This window comes from Tamandua tetradactyla, chromosome 8, assembly GCF_023851605.1.
Source record: "Tamandua tetradactyla isolate mTamTet1 chromosome 8, mTamTet1.pri, whole genome shotgun sequence".
NCBI classification, from domain to species: domain Eukaryota; kingdom Metazoa; phylum Chordata; class Mammalia; order Pilosa; family Myrmecophagidae; genus Tamandua; species Tamandua tetradactyla.
Window position 1 is genome coordinate 69,642,431 of NC_135334.1, and position 15,551 is coordinate 69,657,981.

At 39.5% G+C, this 15,551-nt stretch overlaps 1 protein-coding gene across 2 annotated transcripts in view; it reads right to left on the reverse strand.

Annotated features, from left to right (window-relative positions):
* UVRAG (UV radiation resistance associated) overlaps window positions 1–7,732 on the reverse strand; it is a 496,833-nt gene extending 489,101 nt beyond the window's left edge. The window contains exon 1 of one of the 2 annotated variants that reach the window (XM_077113538.1): window positions 7,363–7,732. In XM_077113538.1, the coding sequence (XP_076969653.1) occupies window positions 7,363–7,479 (117 nt within the window). In that variant the 5' untranslated portion in view covers window positions 7,480–7,732. The remainder of the gene's footprint in view (window positions 1–7,362) is intronic. The other variant, XM_077113539.1, reaches the window with a different exon arrangement.
* Window positions 7,733–15,551: the final 7,819 nt, after the last annotated feature.

Genomic DNA, 15,551 nt, shown 5'->3' on the forward strand with positions numbered 1-15,551 from the left:
ATGTGTTCCCCATCAGAAACAGCGTTCTCTCTGACTTCAGTGGCCTTACCAGCAAAACAGATTTTTTTTTAAATAGTAGAAAAATGACTAGATTAGATTAACTAAAGTTAAGATAGCTAACAAACATAACCATGAAAAGAAAAAAATATATATCTATAAACTAGAACTAAATTAAGCTTTATATTTGCTTTTGTGCTTTGATCATTTTTTCCTTAAATATGTCTTAATTCCATTTGAATCTCTCTTTAGGCTTGTAAATTCTTCAAAGGAAAGTCCCACAGCAAAGAAAATTTAAAAAAATTTTAAATATACTGCATTCCTACTATGTAACCAGCATAGGGATAGGTGCAGGTGCTATGAGAAATAAAAAAACACAAAGCACAATGGTCCTTAACCTTGAAGAAAGACAAGGGAAGTCTGAGATACTGTCAGAGCCAAAATGACAACTAAATGTAATGTTGTATCCTGAATTGGATCCTGAAATAAAAAGAGGGCATTAGGTAAAAACTAAGGAAATCTGTTCAGGGTGATAAAAGACTTTGGGTAACGGAAAAAAAAAAAAAGAAGACTGGCCCAGTAAAGGATGGGGTGCTCTGAATGAAGGGACATCACAACTCTCTGCTTATGTTATGTGGAAAACCACAGCAATCCAAACTGCAGAAAATGTACAAATTCAACAATGCAATAAAATATTTAAAAGAATAGGAAAATAAAAAAGACTTTTGGTAATGAGTGGTGATGTACAGTAGCACAACACTGCAAATGTAAACTGTGAACTGTACATTTAAAAATGGCAAGGATGAGGTATTTTTTGTTTTATATATATATATACATATATATAATATATACATATCATCACGATAAATTTTTTTTAAATCTAAAAGAAATCTGAATAAACTATGGCCCTTAGTCAATAATAATTCATTGATTATAATAAATGTATCATACTAATCTAAGATATTAAAAATTAAAAATTAAAAATTTTTTAAAGATATTAAGATGGCAGGCCACGGTGACTCAGCAGGCAAGAATTCTCACCTGCCATGCCAGAGGACCTGGGTTCGGTTCCCGGTGCCTGTCCATGTAATTAAAAAAAAAAAAAAAAAGATATTAAGAATACAAAGGGTGCATGGGTGGTTCAATGGTAGAATGGTAGAATGCTGGCCTACCATGTGGGAGACCTGCATTTGATTTCCAACCCATGCACCCAAAATAAATAAATAAGTAAATAAAGTTTTTTAAAAAATGAAAACAATAGGGAAACTAGTGTGGAGGTATATGGGAATTCTCCATGCTATAGCCTCTCAATTTTTCTGTAAACCTAAAACTGTTCTACAAAATAAAGTCTATTTTTTTTAATTGAAGAGAGGAGGCTAATCAACTATAAATATAGCCCAACTCTCTCCAAAAAAAAAAAAAGACAAGAAAAAATGCTTTTCAAACCATTTAAAAACATGAGCAAACAATCAGAAAAATTAATGCCAAGAACATGAACAAGAAAATGAATGAAAATGCTAAATAAAGCCAGGCAAAGATATTCAAACTCATAGGGTTGTGTAAGGATAAATGAGATCATATACTTAGCATTGTGTCTGGTATACTATAAAGGAAGACATTAGAATATAACATAATTAAAGATATGCAAAGTTAAATAACAAATGTGTAATATATGTTATACACACACACATACATATAATCAGATTGGAAAGCATTAAAAAACTTACGATGTCCAAAGTGAGCAAGAATGTGGAGAAACAAGCCCCATTACAATCTGTGGTAAGAGTATAAATATCCACACCCTTTTTGGAAAACACATTGGCAATTTTTTTCTACCTTTATATTTTGAAATTATTTCAAACTTATAGACAGTAACAAAAATAATACTAAATCTATAAAGAGTCAAATATACTCCCTACCCAGATGCCCTGATTTACCAACTTTTAAACTTTGCCACTTTTGTTACATCATTCTTTCCATCTCTATATATATCTATTTTCTAAACATCTGAGAGTAGGTTGTAAAAATCATGCTTCTTAAACTTTAACACTTTCATGGATATTTCCCAAGAACGTGGTTATTCACTTATGTAACCATCTGAAATACAGTTATCAAGTTCAAGAAATTTAACATTGATGTTGTGGTATTTTGAAGCTGTTATGCAGCCAAGTAAAATATGTGTCCATTCCTGTGGGTATAAACCCATTGTAAGTAGGACCTTCTGATGAGGTATATCAATTAAGGGATTTTCCACCTCAATCAGGATGGGTCTTAATCCTATCACTGGACTCCTTTACTAGAGAATGAAATTCAAAAGGAGAGCTAGCAAAAGCCACAGGAAGCAAGATGCTGAAACCAGGAATCAGGAAGAGAAGCAAAGGACCAGAAGAGGCTGCCATGTGCCTTGCCATGTGACAGAGGAACCAAGGAGCTCAGGCCCAGAACGACAGTCTTTCATGAAGAAAGGATTGCCTTGATGATGCCTTGATTTGGACATTTTCCAGGCCTCAAAACCATGACCAAATAAATTTCCATTGTTTAAGCCAACCCATTTCATGGCACATGCTTAACTAGCCTAGGAAACCAAAACATATAAAGCTTATAGTCAATATTTCAATTTTTCAATTGTCCCAATATTGTTCTATTGGGCATTTCTCTTCCACTATTAGATTCAGTCTAGGATCATGTATTGCATTTAACTGTCATTCTCTTTAGTCTCTCTAAATTGTGGAAATATAAATACAACATAAAATTTCGCATTTCAACCACTCCTCTCAAGCATATAACTCAGTGGGGTTAATAACTTTCACAGTATTGAACCACTACCATTACCTGGCAATATTTTTAAAGTACATACACACATATGTATACTCTGAATGATTACATCACTCAAAATTTATCCTACAGAGATATTAGCACAAGTAAACAAGAAACCTATATATATGGATATTCATTGCAACAAGGTAATAGAGAAAAACTACATAGTACAAAAATCCATAACGGAGGTTAACAAACACAATACAAAATTATTATGTAGAATGTGATACCTATTTCCTGTACTGTCATGGAACACTGAACAAGAAATAAAAAGTAAACTGCAAAATTAAACTTTAAAAAAGGGAGTTAAAGGAGGTTAAGAATACTTAACCTGGGGTCTTCCATTTATACTTCAGGAGAACCAAACCTGAATGCAAAATTGTGCGTATAAATATAAGCGCACTTTCTAAAGAAAGAGCCCAGAGCTTTTATCAAATTCTTAAAAGAATGTCTAGGCTCCAAAAATGGTCACTAAATAATCACTAAAATATCTCCCAAGGAAAAATGTAGATAGTTAGACCCAAATGAGGAAGTCTTTGTAGGAAAAAAATGCACTCAATTAAGCTTTTGAGGACATACTAAATGCCTCTACCACAAAACACAAATTTTTTATTTTATTCAAGATCCTAAATCTACGGGTATAAAGGCAGTTTATTCTCCAGATGAGCTTATATTCACTAATTACAAACCTCAACGAAAAAATTAGAGAGCAAAAATAACTTTTAAAAAAAATTCATGCTTAAAGCACAGTTAAAGTAAGATCTCAGAAACAGAAGAAGGCAAAGATGAAGTAATACTCCTATAACCAAGAAATTAAGAATTAACAAATAACTGGGATGACAGAATCATTATATCACTGCCTTTCTCTTACATTCTAGTATATTGTAGAATAGCCAAAAGGAAATACCTGAAATTACTGAAACCCACTGATTTGTAACCCAGATGCCTTCAAGTTCCACCCCTTTATGTGGTATTATAGTTGTTTATACTTGTTCTTGTAATGGTAATAACTCCTCTTCCCCTTATTTGAATCCATAAAAATCCTAAATTCCTGACTAGGGAAGACAGATTTTAGGCCTATAGGCCATCTGTTCTCCTCCCTTTCACCCTTTTGAAACCCTGATGTCATAGACTGGCTATTACCCACATCGGGCAGAGAACCCCTGTTTGATCTGTATCAGTCCCATCTGGCAAGGTGGAATAGCTGAAATGGAGTACAGTTATGTAAAGGCTCAGGAGTTAGGCAGTTTTAACCAAACTTTTTTTCTTTAATAATGAGTGGATTAAAATAAAAACAAGTTAGACCTTATACACAATTTGTGGGCTTTCTTTAAGCACAAACAAAATACGTTTTTTTTTCTGGAGGCAGATGGAGGGAATCCAATACTTTTAGAATTAATACATCATATTTCTTAAACATTATAGTCACTTTTACAATCTGTAAGATTTTATGAGGATTCTAATTATGAAATAATGGAATAAATGAGTGGATGACAGCAGGGATCCTCTCTATCCTAAAATGAAAGTATACCTTAGAATAGTGTCTCAAGCTGGGCAATGTCTGGAGATATTTTTCATTGCCCATGACGGGGGGGGGGGGGGCAGGCATGCTGGTATCTAGTGAGTAAAGGCCAGGGATGCAACTACTCTTACAATGCACAAGACCGTTTCTCCACAACAAAGAATTATTTATCATCTGGTACAAAATGTCAATAGCGCCAAGAATGAGAAAAACTGCCTTAGAAATTGGCTGGGGAAACACGGAGTCTATGCCTTGAGATGGTCAACTTTATCCTAGACTCCTGAATCAGTTGGCTTTGTTAATTTGTTTAGAAATATTAACATCTTGCCAACTCCATGGGATTTACTGAAATGACACTATTTTCAAAATATTATTTAAAAGAAAGTTAACTGATTGGCTTTCACTTTATCATACCCTTTGAAACTGCACAAAAGCCAGAGGCAAAAAAATGAATTAATGCTAAAAGAAAAAAGTTTTATACATACACACAAATGTTCTGATTCTCCCAAATCACGTTGAGCATAAAAAGCCAGACAAAAAGGATAAAGTTTGCATGATTCCATTTATATAAAGTAGAAGAACAGGCAAAACCTGATATCTTGTGTCAAGAATCAGAACAGCAGATACCTTTGGAGAGAAAAGAGGTGTAGAGAGGTAAGGGGCATATGGGGCCTTCTGGGATGGTAATAATTTTATACTTCTTAATCTGGGTAGTAGTTAAGACGTATGTTCACTTTGTGACATATCATCAAATTGTGATCTGCACACTTTACTGTATGCAGGTAAGAATACAATCAAATTTCAACCAAAATGTTTACTTTTCAAAATATCATATAATTTTATCTTAAAAACCTATGCATTTTGACCGAAAAAGACAAATTAATATCAACTGCAAAAGTGTCTGTTATAGAGGCTGCCTTCCGAGAATTCAAGGATGCCACCCACGGAAAGCTGTAAATACCATACTCAGCACTCATAAGACATTTAGCTGTACACTTAAGCCACTATATCTCCTACACAATTCAAAAATTTGACAAACACTAATAAATGCAATTGAATTTATCCCATGGAGAATTTATTTGGATTATTTCTCCCAATGTTAAACTGTGAACAGTTTTCAGAGAGCAGGTTCTATGAAGCAAATGCTTTCCCTTTCCTAATCCTGTATTTTCTCAAAACTCCCTCTTGGCCCTCAACTCCTCAGAGTTTCTCCAGGATGCTTGTAAAAGTGCCCACTACTGCCTCTCCCAGTATCCACCCTCACAATACACCCTCTTACACATGCAAAAATCCACATTAATGCCTATTCCAGACACTAGGCTCCTAGCCATACTCAGCCTCTCCTGGCATCTCACAATACAAATCCAAACCTAACTACCCTCAAACTCCTTATATTCCCCCCACAAGCTTCCTTCCAAACAGCACCACAAAACCAGGCCACATACTATCCCAGTCTTTTAAATCCTGTTCTGCCACCCAAAGAACACAAAAAGTCTTGCTTCTGCAAACAATTCTACCTCCCTACTCAGAGGCCACCACAAAGCTATTATCTTCAACTCTCCCCTTTACTGCTCCCACACATTCCTGTTTTCCTTGTTTTTCACCCTCTACTTTCATCTTTAATAATCTTTCCCTAAATACTACAGGCAAGGATTCCAAGGAGGACAAAAGGTATGAAGGAACATCCTCTGTCTTATGTGAAGGTAGCAGAGAAAAGCTTTCCCAGGTATCAAGAAAAACCATCACATGCATGGCCTGTAAAGTCTGACCACAGGATTCTGAAACACGGCTCCACCACGTACTAACTGAAAGGCTTTGGACAACTGATTTTATATCTTAGAACCTCAATTTCCTGAACTACAAAACCGGGGTGATTAAAACAATTATCTCAGAGAGTTGTGAGGATTAAATGAGCTAATGTCCATTGAGCACTTTTCATAAATCCAAGGTAAGCTCTCAATAATTGATAGCTTTTCCCAAGTCCTCATTTTGGAAAGAGAAATAGGGTGAAAGGTACTTTCTGCAAGTCTCTTTAATACTAATATTCCTGCAAAGTCTCTACTTCAGGGACAGAAAGGGCGAGGAGGATGGAAGAAAATCTACTTATATATGTGGACGATGCAAAGGCTTTTGACAAGATACCCATTCTCAGTGTTCCCTCTTTATTATCCGCTCCCCATCACCACCACCCTCCGCCCCAAATGCGGGCCCAAGAAGCCCTGAAAGCCCTTGCCAAAAAATGGGAGGTGGGGGGGGGACATGGATATATACACCAAATCTTCCTTCCTCAGATCATCATTTGAAGAAATGAAGTAGGAAAAGACTCTCCCAAATTGCCAAGATATGCTCCTTCAGTGTCTGGAAATTAAGAAGGAAACCCCAAAGTCCCAAATACATTTCTCTTCATACGTTTCTCTTCATAATAAGAGGAGATTAAAAGTAAATGCCAGATTTAGTAATAGAACATGGTACTGGTAGCAAATCACTGTAAAAGAAATTAATGCCACGGAACTGTACACTTAAAAAAAAGGTAAAATGGCAAATTTCATGTTATGTTACCACAATTTTTTTTTTAAACTAAATGCTTGAAACTTTAAGGTCTCTTCGCTTCTCCCACAAGAAAGAGTACCAACTGGTTTCTCCGTAAGAGGGCTTAGGGGATAGGGAGAGAAAGAAAAAGCGCTTTCCCTGTCTCTTGGGGGACAGAAGGCTTCCCCGGGTCCCATTCCAGTAGGAACAGGGAAGGTTCTGCGCAAGGGAATCCCCAGCGCAGACCCGGGTCCCCCAGGGAGTTTCACAGGGTCTCTTTCTATTCTATTTACGAGCCGACCTCTGGTAACGAGATTTCTCAGAGATTCAGCCATCACTGGAACCCTCCCCTCACAAGATTCCCTGACAGGCTTCCTTAGTCCTGAGTTCTGCCCAGTTGACTTCTCAGGGTCTCCCGGTTTGCAAAGAGTCAGCCAGGTGCCAACACACGGTCTCCTCCCCTGTCCCTCACGAGAGCCGCGAGCCCGCGGGGTTACCTGCTGAAACGGGAGCTCCACATGCAGGGCCCGCGAAGCAGAGCCGGGAGGCAGCACGGCGGCCGGGCCCGGGGGTGGCGGGGGCACCGGGCCCCCGACCGACGCCGAGGCGCTCATGTTGACCCAGCGGCCGCCAAGCGGCGGGGCCGGCGCTCCTCCGGCATCCGCCCCCACCTCCTAGCCACGACCGCCGAGCCTCTGCAGCCTAGAGACCCGCCACCTGAGAGGCAGGACCAATCTACCCGACCACTGGCTACTGCCGCCCCTGCTGCTGCTAGCTAAGGAAAAGCCATATTACCGCAGTGCAACCCCCACCAGCCCCGCCGAGACCTAGCTTGCTCATTGGTTCAACTCTTATGGGGGCGGGACCCAACGGCATCCAAGGTACGTGCTATTGGGCAGAAGGCCTATCCATCGCCGGCTGTAAAGGGCTGGGGGCGGAAGGACCAGAGGATGGCCTAAATTGCGTCTGTCAAGCCGGGATGAAACCTGGGACGTTACTTCTTCTTTTCCTAGTCTAATTGGTTCTTTCACTGCCAAGAGGCGGGGTCTCCCGGTGGAATCGTAAAAGCCATTGCTCTAAATCGCTGTCAATTGTCAATAAAAGGAAAGGGGCGGGGTCTGATTAAGTAAAGCGCGCCTGAGCTTCAGTGTCACGTGCGAGAGGCAGGCGAGTCACCTGATTAGTGAGTGTCAGTCTTCTGAGCCAGTTCCGCCCTAACCTAGTTGCCATAGTAACAGGCCCAAGGTGGAGGGCGGGGACCAGCTTGAAGCCAACTAGGTCGCGATTGCTTGCAGACTCTAAATAGGCTTTTCCAGAGGTGTTACTGTCAACAAGCGGGAATTGAAAAGGAATGCTTTATAATTCAATAGAGAGACGCCACGCAGAATGCAGAGACCAGAGACTTGTCGGGCAGTCTCACCAACTCTCTTTCACAACCAGATCCAACCCACAAGTCCGCGCCCCTCCTCGCTCTCCACTGACTGGTATACTGATATGCAAGGTGTGTCGGGCACCCAGGACGCTGTTTCAACTTCTAGGGTTGCGTATGCTGTCCCTAGAAAGTCTTTAGTACTTTTCTCCTCCTGGCTAATGCTTGTTCACCCATTACATCTCACCTTGGGTGTCTCTTCCACCAAAAGACTTCCCTGATCCTCTCTGGGACCCTCAGTTAGTACCCTAGTCTAGGTTCTCTCAACCCCTGAGCTTGCTTCTACCATAGTACTCATTGCTCTGTTGCCTGGTCGGTTGTCTAATTTCTGGATTCCCACTGCCTGACACAGAAGAAAATCAGAAAATGTTTTGTTGAAGTAAAGATCCAGCTCAAATGCCACCCCTTTCGTGAAGACTTCCTTGATCATAAGGATAGCTTTTTTGGCAATTGCTTTTATACTAAATATCAGAGTCATTCTGCAGATTTATTGATCTGCCTTTCTTTCCCATAGACTGGATTTCCTTACCGCCTTGCTTGATATACCAGGAAAAAAAAATACAGGGTTTTAGAGTCAGACACAAAAGGAATCAGGCACTTTTAGAATCTTGACTCTGACACCTTCTAACTATGTGTTCCTAGGCAAGTCATTTCCCTTCTCTCACTCTCTCAGCTTGTTTCCCCATATGTAAAATAGTATTAGAGTTACTGTGGGGATTAATAAGTCAACATACTAGATGAAGTGTCCGCCACAGGACCTGACATATAATATCTGCACTCACAAAATTTTAATAAAAGGTAGGCATACTGTAATGCATACGGAGTTTCTGTTTGGAGTGATGGAGGAGTTTTGGTAATAAATGGTGGTGATGGCAACACAACACTGTAATGTAAGTAATGCCATTGAATTATGTAATTATGTACTTGAAAGTGATTAAAATGGGAAATTTTATGTTGTACATGTTACTACAATAAATTTTTTTAAAAAAAGCATACTATCTTTCCAGCATATTGAGAAGCCTGACTATACTGTCTGATCCTACCCCAAAGCTGGCTTACATGGATGTCTCATCTCCTGAAACACTAAATAATTCTTCCTACAGGACCCCCCCCCCTTCTCCCATTTTCATCTGGTTCAACTCACATGGTGCCAAGATCTGGTGGAATTTCACAGAAAACACATTTCTGTTTCCAAGCTGTATTAGATCCCTAGGGCTGCTGTAAGAAATTAGCACAAACTGGGGGTCTGGCCCTGAATCTACAAAATAGATTCTGCCGGGGCGGGCCGCGGTGGCTCAGCGGGCAAAGTGCTTGCCTGCTATGCCGGAGGACCTCGGTTCGATTCCCGGCCCCAGCCCATGTAACAAAAGCGGAGAAACAGAATACAATAAAAAAAACAAGAAAATGTTTAAAAATGTTTCCCTTTCTTCCTTCCTTCCTTCCTTCTCTCTGTCTTTCCTTTAAAAAAAAAAAAAAAAATAGATTCTGCCAAAGTTTGATGGGCATGATGGAAGAACAAACTAAGCCATTCCATATAACAAAATAATCACAGTTTGTTAGGAAATTTACAAACCAGGAGCTGGTCCTGGGTGGTTTCCGAGGGAAAAAGGAATCCGAGGGGGAAATCCCAGGTTAGCCAACTTCCAGCATGTGGTGAGGAGATAGCTCGTTTTTTAAGAATGGTTCTGCCCTGTGCGTAACTACAGGAACACTCCGAAAACACCAGTTAGAGAGATATTTGCAGGAGAACCTGGGGGAGGGGGAGGAATGAAAATCACTAGGAAAAGATATGCTATAGAAGTGCAATTAAAAGCAGAAGCTGAAGTAAGGAGATTAGAAGAGACTTTAACTCTAGAGAAGGATATTAGTTAGCATGTTCCAACAACACTAATGTATTATCAAAAATAGGTGCAAACCCAAAAGGGACCATTAGAAGTTCTGACATTTAAAGTGGCAAAAATGCAAAGAAGGAGGATGTTATGGCAATAGGTCGGAGCAGAGGGAAGGCTGGAATCTGAAGGTGTGGGATCTCTGGGAGAGTACAGAAGAGGGAGAATGGAGAAGGATATTGAAATCAAAGACAAGTCTAAACAAGCAAAGCTGTTAATAACTACAAAAATGAAACCAACCAGAGCTTCCCATGACATTGGGGAAGAGATCCCTGCTCAGAAGCACCAGCCAATTAAGTCAAACATCATTCATTGCAGCAGGCATGCCTCCTAGCCGACTGCAGATGTAATCAGCAACAGATAAGGTTCACGTACCATTGGCTCATGTTCACAGCAACAGAACTAGGTTCCTTCAACTGGCCAAGTTGACAAGTGAATCTCACTACCACAAGCCTATATATAGAAAGTCCCAAAAAATCTACAACAAAGCTACTTGAGAAAATAAACGAATTCAGCAAAGTGGTGGGGTACAACATCAACACCCCAAAATCAGTAATGTTTCTACACTCTGGTAATGAGCAAACTGAGGAGGAAATCAAAACCAAAATTCCATTTACAATAGCAACCAAAAGAATAAAATATTTAGGAATAAATTTAACTACGGACACAAAAGACCTAAACGATAAGAAATTGCTAAAAGAAATCATGGAAGACCTAATTTAAATGAAATTTCATTAAATAAATGAAAGGGCATGCCATGTTCATGCATTGGAATAGTAAATATAGTTAAGATGTCAATCTACCCAAATTGATTTATAGATTCAGTGCAAAAACAATTAAAATCCCAACAACACACTTTGCAGAATTAGGATAACCAGATTTATTCGTAAGGGCAAGTTGCTCCAGATAGCTGAAGCTATCTTGAGAAAGAAAAGTGAAGTGAGAGGTCTCACATTACCTAACTTGAAAGCATATTAGAAAGCTACAGCAGTCAAAACAGCATGGTACTGGCATAAAGATAGATATACTGACCAATGGAATTGAACTGAATGTTCAGAGATACGCTCTCTCATCTATAGACAATTGATATTTGATATGGCAGTCAAGCCAACTCAAACTGGGACAGAGCAGCCTCTTCAATAAATGCTGCTAGGAGAGCTGGATGTCCATATGATAAAAACAATGAAAGAGAATACATATTTCACACCCTGTCCTAGTTTGCCAGCTGGCAGAATGAAATATACCAGAAATGGAATGGCTTTTTAAAAGGGGAATTTATTAAGTTGCAAGTTTACAGTTCTAAGGCTGTGAAATTGTCCCAATGAAAGCAAGTCTTATAAAATGTCCAATCTAAGGCATCCAGGGAGATACTTTGGTTCAAAAAGGCCTATGATGTTCAGGGTTTCTCCCTCAGCTGTTCATGGTGGACATGATGATGTCTGCTTTCTCTCCAGGCTTTCTGTTTCATGAAGCTCCCCAGGGACATTTTCCTTCTTCATCTCCAAAGGTCTCTGGTGGTATGGGCTCTCTGCCTCATGGTTCTTGTCACCCTGTCGTGGCTCTGCTCTCTCACTCTCCCATCGTTCTGAAACTTTCTCCAAAATGATTCCTCTTTTAAAGGATTCCAATAAACTAATCAAGATCACATCTCCCTTTCATAAAAGATTAATAATACCCACAAGTGGGTGAGTCACATCTCCATGGAGATAACCTAATCAAGCTTCCAATCTATAGTACTGAATACAGATTAGAAGAAATGGTTGCTTGCACAAGATTGATTAGGATTAAAATATGGCTTTTCTAGGATACATAAATCCTTTCAAACTGGCACACACCCTATACCAAAAATTAACTCAAAATGGATCAAAGACCTAAACATTAAAGCCAAGACCATAAAACTTTTAGAAGAAAACGTAGGAAAATATCTTATAAATCTTGTAATAGGAGGTGGTTTCCTAGACCTTACATCCAAGCATGAGTACTGAAAAAAGAAACAGATAAATGGGAACTCCTATAAATTGAACACTTTTATGCATCAAAGAACTTTGTTGAGAAAGTAAAAAAGGAGCCTACGCAATGAGAGACAATATTTGGAAACCACGTATCAGATAAGGGTTTAGTATCTAGAATATATAAACAGATTCTTCAACTCAACAACAAAAAGAAGAACAACCCAATTAAAAATGGGCAAAAGACGTGAACAAACACTTCTCAGAAAAGAAAATACAAATAGCTAAAAGGCACACGAAAAGATGCTCAATTCACTGGCTATTAGGGAAATGCAAATCAAAACCACAATGAGACATCATCTGACACCCACTAGAATGGCCATTATCAAAAAAACAGAAAACAATAAAACCTGGAGAGGATGTAGAGAAAGAGGCCACTTATCCACTGTTGGTGGGAATGTAAAATGGTACAATCGTTCTGGAAGGCAGTTTGATGGTTCCTCAGGAAGCTAAATATAGAATTGACATATGATCCAGCAATCCCATTACTAGGTGTTCTAGTTTGCAAGCCGCTGGAATGTGATATACCAAAAACAGAATAGCTTTTTCAAAAGAGGAATTTATTAAATTGTAAGTTTAAAGCTCTAAGACCATGAAAATGTCCAAATCAAGGCACCAACAAGTGGTTACCTTCACTCAAGAAACACCGATGAAGTTTGGGGTTTCTCTCTCACTTGGGAGGGCACATGGTGAGATCTGGTAGTTTCTCTTCAACAGCTTCCCTGGGGCTCTATCCATTCTTTTGGCTTTGTCAGCTCTGGTGGCTCTCGTGGTTCTCTAGCTTTTTCCAAAATAGCTCCCTTTTAAAGGGCTCCAGTAAGCAACCCCACCTTGAATAGGAGGAGACACATCTCCATGGAAATCATCTAATCAAAAGTTACCACCCACAATTGGATGGGTCACATCTCCATGGAAACAATAAAAATGATACCATCCAACAATATGCAATGAGGATTAAATGACATGGCTTTTCCAGGGTATACAACAAATTCAAACCAGCATACTAGGTATATATTCAGAGGACCTGAGGCCAAGAATACAAATGGACATTTGTATACCAGTGTTTATAGCAGCATTATTTATTATTGCCAAGAGATGGAAACAGCCCAAATGTCCATCAACAGAGGCAGGGGTCAACAAGCTGTGGTATATACATACAATAGGATATTACACAGCTCTAAGACAGAATAAAGTCATGAAACATGTAATAATGTGGATTAACCTTGAGGACATTATGGTAAGTGAAATTAGCCAGAAACAAAAGGACAATATGAACTAACATTAATGACTGAACTTTAAGAATTGATGTTAAGAACACAGGTTATCAGGAGATAAAAATTGGGTAGAGATTGAACAATTGATACTGAAGGAATACAGAATGTGCAACAGGACTGATTGTAAAAATTCAGAAATAGGTAGCACAATACTACCTGATTGTAGCACAATAATTTAAGTACACTGAATGATGCTGAAGTTGAGTATGATAGAGGAAGAAGGGTTGAAGACATTAATGAAACCAGAAGGAAAGATAGAGGTTAAAGACTGAGATGGTATGATTTAGGAATACTTAGAGTGGACAATGATGGTGACTAAATATACAAATAAAAATAATTTTTGCATGAGGGAGAACAAATGAATGGCAACATTGCAGGGTGTTGAAAATAGATGGTGTTCTAGTTTGCTAGCTGCTGGAATGTAACACACCAGAAATGGATTGGCTTTTAATAAAAGGGGATTTATTTTGTAAGTTCTTCAGAGGAACAGCAGCTAAAGTTCTTTCTTACATAGGAAGGCTCAGGGTAATCTCTGCTGGCCTTCTCTCCAGGCCTCTGGATTCCAACAACTTTCCCCCCGGGTGATTCCTTTCTGAATCTGCAAAGGCCTGGGCTGAGCTGTGAGTGCTGAGATGAGGGATGCTGAACTGCTTGGGCTGTGCTATGTTGTGCTCTCTCATTTAAGCACCAGCCAATTAAATCAGACGTCATTCATTGCAGCAGGCACACCTCCTTGCCAACTGCAGATGTAAATCAGCAACAGATGAGGTTCACGTACCATTGGCTCATGTCCACAGAAACAGAACTAGGTGCCTTCACCTGGCCAAGTTGACAACTGAATCTAACTACCGCAGATGGTATATGGGAAAAAATGCAATCAATGAAAGCTAGGGTCTATAGTCAACAGTAACATTGTGATATTCTTCCACTGAATGTAACAAAGGCATTATGCCAAAATAAAATGATGACAGGTGGTGGGGGGGGAGGGGGCTTGCACATGGGTGAATGGTATGGATTTTTTATGGAAGAAAAGGAAATGTCTTCATATAGATTATGGTGCTGAAGGAATGTCTGTACGCTTAGGTTGGATTGTCTGATGTGTGAATAAAACTGTTTAAAAATGAACAGAGAGAAAGAAGTGCTAGAGAAAATGTGGAGAAAGAGATGTACTTATTCATTGTTGGTAGGGAAACTGAGAGGTGCAGCTCCTTGGAGGGCAGTGTGCAGGCTAGGGGTAGGGTTGCCATATGACCCTGAAACCTGGTGCTCAGTGTATACCAGGAGGAACTGAGTGTGGAGACATGAATGGACACTTGCACACTGGTGTTAATGGTGGCAGTGTTTGTGATACACAATGGACAGAGGTGGCCTGTGCCAGTTTGAATCTGTGGTTTACTCCAGAAAAGCCATGTCCTTTAATCCTCATTCAGTATTGCTGTGTGGGAGCTTTTTGACTGTTCCCATGGAGATGTAACCCACTAAATTGTGTGTGGTAATTTTTGATTAGATGGGTTCAGTGTTTTGTCTCTCCACCCATTCAAAGTGGGGTTGCTTACTAGAGCCCTTTAAGAGGGAACCATTTTGGAAAAAGCTTTAGAACCACAAGAGCCCATGCAACCAGAGCCCTTTGGAGATGAAGAAGGAGGACACCTCCAAGGGAGCTTCATAAAACAAGAAACCTGGAGAAAATCCTAGCAGACATTGCCATATTGGCCATATGCTTTTCCAGTTGAGAGAGAAATCCTGAACGTCATTGGCCTTCTTGAACCAAGGTATCTTTCCCTGGATGCCTTAAATTGGACATTTCTATAGCACTCCTTTAATTTGGACATTTTCACAGCCTTAGAAGATGTAAATTTGCGACTTAATAAATTCCCCTTTTTAAAAGCTATTGTTTCTGTATATCGCATTCAGGCAGCTTGCAAATTAGAACATGGCCTAAGGGTAGAATGGAAGGGGGAACTTTGGTGTATACATTCAATGGACTATTGAGTGGCCACAAGAACAAATGAAGTTGTGAACCTGCAACTAGGTGTATGAACCTTAAGGACTGTATGTTGAATGAAATGTCAGGAACAAAAAGAC